The sequence below is a fragment of the Carya illinoinensis genome, chromosome 9, assembly GCF_018687715.1.
Source record: "Carya illinoinensis cultivar Pawnee chromosome 9, C.illinoinensisPawnee_v1, whole genome shotgun sequence".
NCBI classification, from domain to species: Eukaryota; Viridiplantae; Streptophyta; class Magnoliopsida; order Fagales; family Juglandaceae; genus Carya; species Carya illinoinensis.
In genome coordinates, this window is record NC_056760.1 from 20,868,199 (window position 1) to 20,875,770 (window position 7,572).

Consider the following 7,572-nt stretch of genomic DNA (forward strand, 5'->3'; position numbering starts at 1 on the left):
AATTTGAAAAAGCTGAATTATTTATTATATTTTATTTAAAAGTTTAAAAGAATTATAATAATGAATTGAGATGAGATAAGAGATGTTTTAATCCCAAAATATTCTAAAATCTCCCATTATTTAAGGGTGCCAAATATAGTTTTTAAAATTTTTTAAAATGAGAAAACTTAAATAATACCGTTTGTTATATATTTCAGAGATCAAAATATCATAATTTATAAGTTAATAAAATATATATATCAGTGTAGAAAAACTTGGTGAGAGAAGCTCTCTCTCATCATCTTTTACTCTTCTATGATCTTATGATCCCTTGATTCTCGATTTCATATTGCATCCTTCACCAACTGGCTTTCGCTGTAAATCTAATTTCTTGATCAAAGTCAAAGAAGTGGATCGAGTTTGCAATCCATTATATTTGTCACCATCTGAGCACCGTAGCCACCGACTGTCATACTCTTAATTTCTATGCCTCGCTCTTTGCAATTAGTAATCCCCATTCCCCACCCCACCTGCTAAAGGTCTGTCGACGTAGCCTCTAATGACTAATCATCCCTTTTGTTGACAGTCACTCCATGCCACTGCGCGCTCCCCGATTAACCAAGGATGTGGATAATAAACATCCTCACCAATTGCCTCAGTATAACCAGATCTAGTGCCTCTTTACTAGAGTCTAGACATAGTTTCAAGCAATAAAGTCCAGTTATGCATATAGTGCCTGATCTTTACTTGACACGATTTCAAGCAGTCTCCTTTTGGCTACAGGCAGGGTACTGCCCCTTGGTACGTAGTAACTCTCATGCACTTAGGATGGCACCACCTCCACAGCTGCCTTTTCTTCGTTTGTAAGGTAGCCTTTATATTTCTGTCTCTTATCAAATTCATCTCAATTTATCTCATCATTATAATTTTTTTTAATTTTTAATTTAAAATATAATAAATAATTTAATTTTTTTAATTTTAAAATAATAATAATATTTAAAAATAACATTTTAATAATATTTTATTCACTTTTAACTTTCATATCAATTCAACTCACTATCCAAAAACTCACTATACAAACCGATCCATTGGTTTCCATTGTTCTAATTCCTTACTTTTCTCTTTTTACCATTTTTGTTTGCCTAGCATGCAATTATCTCCTTGATATTTGAAGGTGATTGTATTGGTGGTCAGCTCACCCTTTTTTCTGCTAATTATATAATATAAGAAACAATCTTAAAATTATGTCTGACACTTTTGAGTGTTACAGTTAAGTCCTGCAGCTACTGTAACTATCTGGCTAAGTAATATGGCTTACACCTTTGAGTGTCAAACATTGATATGCATGGCACATTAATCGTGCGCGCCAACGATAGATATTACAAGATGCAGCGTAGGGTAAAGCGAATGATGATAAAATGAAGTTGAACAGCTTCATTTAGTAGACAGCTTAAGTACTAGAAGTAATAATCTATCAAAACAAGTGCATAAAAAAGATACCCGAATTTCACCTACGACCTAATAATAGACTAATTAAAGGCAAATAACTACTCAAGGACCCATCAAGAGAACTCAACTTTCAAACCACAAGTACTAATCCCTTCAGTTTTCACATCATCATCGTCCACCACAAGTTCTAGCCTCTTCTTTCTTCAAAGACAGCGCAAGCATCAGCGCCCAACTCCCTGGAACCATATGACACGGCTCCATTTGACTAAGACATCCCTGCATTATTACCCAAACATCCATAACTCGAACTGATCCCAATTGGGTTTGAACCAGTACTGCTTCTAGCCTCTAACCCTTGCATGGTGATGATCTCCTGTGACGACCCATTTTGCTGTACTTGTGATTTCCTGCGCTTCTTTTTCTCATAAGCTATCCCTCTTGCCTTGGCCTGAGCGTCCCTCACTTCCTTGAGGTACAGCCTCACAGCGCGTGTGCCAAACGGGTTGGTATCCGGCTGCCCGCCGTTCTCTTCAAAGGCTGCGCGGAGGCGGCCAATGAGAGCATCCAGGCTACCCCAAGCCTGTCTCAGTGGGCAAGGGCAGGGAGCTGGTGGGTGAGGGTGGCCAAAGAACGGGCAGGTGTCGTTGTGGACCTTGGTCTTCCCGAACTGGTCCAAGTACCGGAGGAATTCAAGAACATGGGCGCCGCTGCAGCGGGAGAGAGCTAAGGGCGGGCGGTGGTTCTTGAGGTACTGACCGAAGGTGTTCCAGTCTCGCCGCTTCTGGGATTCGTACCGGCTCAGTACAGGTGGGGATACCGGTGCTGCGATTAATGATTGATGATGACTCTGGTTCCCGGAACTGCTGTTGGTAGAGCTGCTGCACCGGCTGAGAGAGGATGTAGCGGCTGCAGCAGCCGCCGCAACAGCAGTTGACATATTGCCCCTGAATATAAGGTACTATTTATGAATTCAAAAGCTGTTCTTTGTAGAAATCAAGCTTTAAGCTTGTTTGAAGACCTAATTTGGTAAAGGAAAACGAGGGGTTGTAGGAGAAACTGTCAGTATGAACACGGAAGCTAGCTAGCAAGAGCAGAATTGCTTTAATCGGGGAAACTAAAATTCAGACAATGGAAGGAGATGTTTTCTGCAAACAAAAAACTACAGCACCCTAAAACAACTTCAGACACAGAGAGAGAGAGAAAGAAGAGACTGAGGAGGTATGTGGTGGAAGGAAGGGAGGTATTTGAGAGATATATAGAGCAGAAAGAAGAGGGTGCGAGGAAGGAGAGGATGGAAGAAGGGAACAAAAGAGGGACCCATGCAATGGAGAGCCACGTCGGGGAAGTGATGACAGTTTCAATGTCTCTTCAAAACGTCATGTCAATATTTTCACCATCTCTCACTCTTTAACTGCACCTTCTCTTTCTTCTGTTCTGTGTAAACTCTTCTGTCACCTTTACCTGTCTATGCCTTCTAAGCGTAACGTAATCCTTAAAGGATGACAGTAAGGTCCGACAGTGAAAGGGTTTTAGTTCATGTCGTTATTATAATTTTTTTATATTTTTATATAAAATATAATAAATAATTTAATTTTTATAAATTTTAAAATAATATTAATATTAAAAAATAATATTTTAATAATATTTTATTTATTTTTATTTTTTATTTAAAATCATTACCTCCCTTTTCAGCCCAAAACCGTAACCATGTGTGTAATTCGACATGGGAGTTGACCTCGGTATCTAACATTGGAAGTTGGAATCCTAGGTTGGTTTTGATTGTAAAGCTGGTATTTAACAAGGTTTCCGATCTATGCCTCAACCTATTACAGCGTGCGGTTCAGCGTTTAACAGTTGTGTATAAATTTTTTATTTATTTTTTAACATTTTTAATTATTAAAAAAATAAAATAATATATAATTTTATTAATAGTCACTTTATAATTATTAAATATAAATAAATTAATTAAAATATATAAATAATAATATTGAGTGATAAGTTGAAAGAGATTCACTAGCATATTCCTTCAAGTATATACAATGCTATAGTTGCTAAATACCTAATTAGGGGTGAGCATCGGCCGGTCCGGACCGGTAAAACCGACCGGACCGGCACTGTTTGGACCGGACCGGACCGGACCGAATTGGGTCCGGTCCGATCCGGTCTCATTTTTAAGGGACCGAAAAGATTCGGTCCGGTCCCGGTCCGGAAGTTTTTCACCCCGGACCGGACCGAATAGAAATAAAAAAAAAATAAATATTATTTATATATATTATTTATATAATAGTATTAGCATATTACTAATATATATAATAGTATACTATATGTATATATATTAAATATATTACAATATAATTACATAAATATTAAAAAAAATGTCATTAAATATTAGCATATTATATAAATATATAGTTATCACTATTACTATTATTACATATAGTTATTAGTTATAGTATAGTTATTATTACATATATTTATTAGTTATAGTATTATTACTAATAGACTAATAGTATTAGCATATTACTAATATATATATAATACTATATGTATATATATTAAATATATTACAATATAATTACATAAATATTAAAAAAAATGTCATTAGATAAAAAAAAAAAAAAAAAAAAAAAAAAAAAAAAAAAGTCAAACTTGGACCGAATGGACCGACCGGACCGGTCCTGATGGAGTTCGGTCCGGTCCAGGGTTGGAAAACCCTGGACCGAATAGGTCCGGTCCGGTCCAGTCCACAAAACCTCCCCGGACCGGACCGAACTCACCCCTAGTAACCTAATTTTGTCCTGAGTTCAAGATCGTTTGCAAAACACACCCTTCAATGACAAAACTTGATTCAAATTTTAGTTTTAGATCTTGTCAACCAATCAAGTCTATAAATAGAACTTTTCTTATATTTTTGTTATTATTTTATATGAGTTCTAGTATATATAATTATTTTTATATATTTTTTATACACTTTACTGATATAATTGAATAAAATAGTTATTTTATATTAAAATATAATGACGTAACTAATCACATTAATAAAATGCATAATATGATACTATACAAATGTGATTGTATATAAAATTTTTAATATATCTTCTATATATAAAAAGTGTGTATGAAACGGAAAATCTTGTTTTAACGGTTTTTCTTGTTTTTCCGTTAAAGTTAACACCGTTTGTTTTAACGGTTTGACACATAAAATGAAGACGTAAATGTTAAGAGAGATAACATTCAATGTTGTTATATGATTTATTAATCTCAATAATTATAATATTTAATAATTTATATAATAATAAGTAATTAAAAATTAGTTATTATATTTTTCTCTTTCTCCTTAACATATACACGTGTATTAAGTGAATAAGACGTGAATCCCTAAGTATAATATACGTGTATTATACGTTTCATTAACTCAGCTTATTGAGTATTCCAAATTTAAAAATCTCATATAATATATAATATAAGTGTGTTTAATCAAAGTGTTTTTTTTCCCCATGGTAGTAGGACGTAGCTTCCACTAAGTCATATTCCATACGTAGGCTTGCTATGATAGGCACGTGACAAAGGTCTTGATCCTTGAGCTAATCAAGAAAGAGTAAATTCGGCCAACAATTTCAAAATATATTTTATGATTTATATATATGCTATATATAGAAAATATTATACCACAAATTTTATAAAAAGATTATGTTTTAACTTTATGTTGTCCCTGATCGACTCAACCAACAGCAAAATAAGAATTTCAATATTGTCTCTATTGATTATCTACAGGATGACATAAATTGATGAATTATAATACAAACATCAAACGACACATATATATTTTCAACTACCGTTTGTGTTAGACTTTTATTAAATTTTTCGTATACATCTTTGCTAAAATTATAGATGTTATAAACATGTATTGGATTATATGATACTTTGAACTAATTTTTTTATTTTCTCTAATATGCCTTAAATTATTAAGTGACATCAATAATTTTTATAAAATATATATTATTTTTTACAAATAATCATTTCATAAAATTAGACAAACGTGCTTTGCACGTTACTCTCACCTAGTATGTATATATGTGTGTAGAGCCTTTTCTAATTGCTTTATTTATAATTTTGATTTTTTTTTCTTTATTTTTAATTAAGACATCAATAAATCCCAATTAGATCAATATAAAGTCCCTAGCCAGGTGTTTCGATCTCATTGCAGTTATTTAAGTTTCTCTTGTATTTTCACTGATCAATTTATAATAAATTGGCAAACATTTTTTTGTGGATAGCCTTAAAGGTCGAACCTCTAGGTGCAAGTTCATGTATCCAACAAGATGGCCCACCAAAAATAATGGCATTTCCAAAAACATCATAATTGAGTAGAAACATTTGAGCAAATCCATATTAGATATGTTACCTAAAAGTCAAGTATGAGCATTTAATTTTTGTTTGCGTACTACGTGTCAGGTTCCGCATTAATCTCTTCACATAAAGGAAAACGTATTAATCAATGTTACATATATTAATAAAATGTGCAAGTATTATATAGTTTTTTTTTAAATAATATAATTTATTATTAAAAAATATTATTTTTATATAAATTTAATATTTATTTAATTTTTTAAAATAATTATATTATACTTATACAACTGTAATTATGATTTATCATATTGAATTGTTTTCTTTTTAAAAATTAGTTCTGCGAAAAAAATCCTATCAACAAATTCCGTATATATTGAAAAAATACTTCTTCGTACAATCTTTTATATAATAATATTTTAAAATAATATTATTTTATAGATTTTTTTAATAAAGTATTTCTCGTTCAAAACATAATTATATAAAAAAATACAAAATATAGTATATATATATCTGTCATTTTTCAAATAAAAAAAGTGTTATGGGACCTAGCCAGATTTTTGGGATTTGATAATTATGTAAAAAAAAAATGTTAAATATATTTTAAAAAAATTTATGAAAAATTTATTTTTTCACGTGTTAGTTATTAATATGTTAAAAATTATAAAATTTAAAATTTATATTTAATAAAATAAAACTTATAAGTAAAACTATATATAAATATAGTACTACTCTTACGTTAAATATTACAGTAATACAGCAATATATATAATACCTTGATCTTTATTTATAATATTAATTAATACTCATTTCTGCAGTTCAATGATATTTATCACTCTCTTCTTACAAAGAATCTCTGTCATCTCATTCACAACTACGATCGAACAGTATATTATTACTGACACCATATTAATATTTGCAATGCTTCGTACTACGTCCTTCCGCCCTAGCCTGATCGATCATCTGCCCCTCCTATGTCTATATTAATCTCACTGTCACAATCAGCATTTTCAAAAGCTTTCTTCTTATCTTTTAAAATATATTATTAAAATTTATTTTATCTATTTTATATATAAATTTTTATAATATATTATATATCAATTTATATAATTTTTTTATATTATTTAAATATTATATTTTTTTAACATATTTTATTCATTTCAAATAAAATATAAAATAGACAAAAATAAATAAAGAATAAAAAATAGAGAAAGAAATGAATTAAATATTTATACAGGTGATACTGTAGCAAACTGAATATTAGTATTAAAATATATAAATGCTCTTACAACAATTATATTTGAACAATTTACTTCACATATATGTGATTACCAATTTTGTGACAAAAATGTTAATGAGAAATACTTGTATATATGCCTCTCCCTCAAAGTGAAAGTTTTTTTATTTGATGATTAAGAAAATGATTTTAAGTGTATTATTATATTTTTTTATTTTTTTAAATATTTAAACCTATTAAAAAATATCTAAAATATTATTATATTTTATGTAAAAATTTAATAAAATTATAATCATAAGATGAGATGAAATAAAATTATATTCAAACTAATTAATTGATGTACACATATTCATGCACCAATTAACATTGAGCAGTGCTACTTTACGGCTCAGAGTGCACCATTCAAGCTGACTGCTAGGCATTTTTAATTGTAAGTTAAATAAAATATTATTGAAATAGTATCTCTTAATATTATTATTTTTTGATATTTGAAAAGGTCAAATTGTTTATTATATTTTATGTAAAAATTTAAAAAAATTGTAATGATAAAATAAGATAAG

General features: G+C 30.2%; 1 protein-coding gene across 1 annotated transcript; it reads right to left on the reverse strand.

Annotated features, from left to right (window-relative positions):
* Positions 1-1,416: 1,416 nt before the first annotated feature.
* On the reverse strand, positions 1,417-2,682 carry LOC122277793 (protein LIGHT-DEPENDENT SHORT HYPOCOTYLS 4-like). The gene has a single exon (XM_043087948.1). The coding sequence runs from the start codon at positions 2,363-2,365 to the stop codon at positions 1,694-1,696; it is 672 nt and encodes a 223-aa protein (XP_042943882.1). The 5' UTR covers positions 2,366-2,682; the 3' UTR covers positions 1,417-1,693.
* Between the last annotated feature and the right edge of the window lie 4,890 nt (positions 2,683-7,572).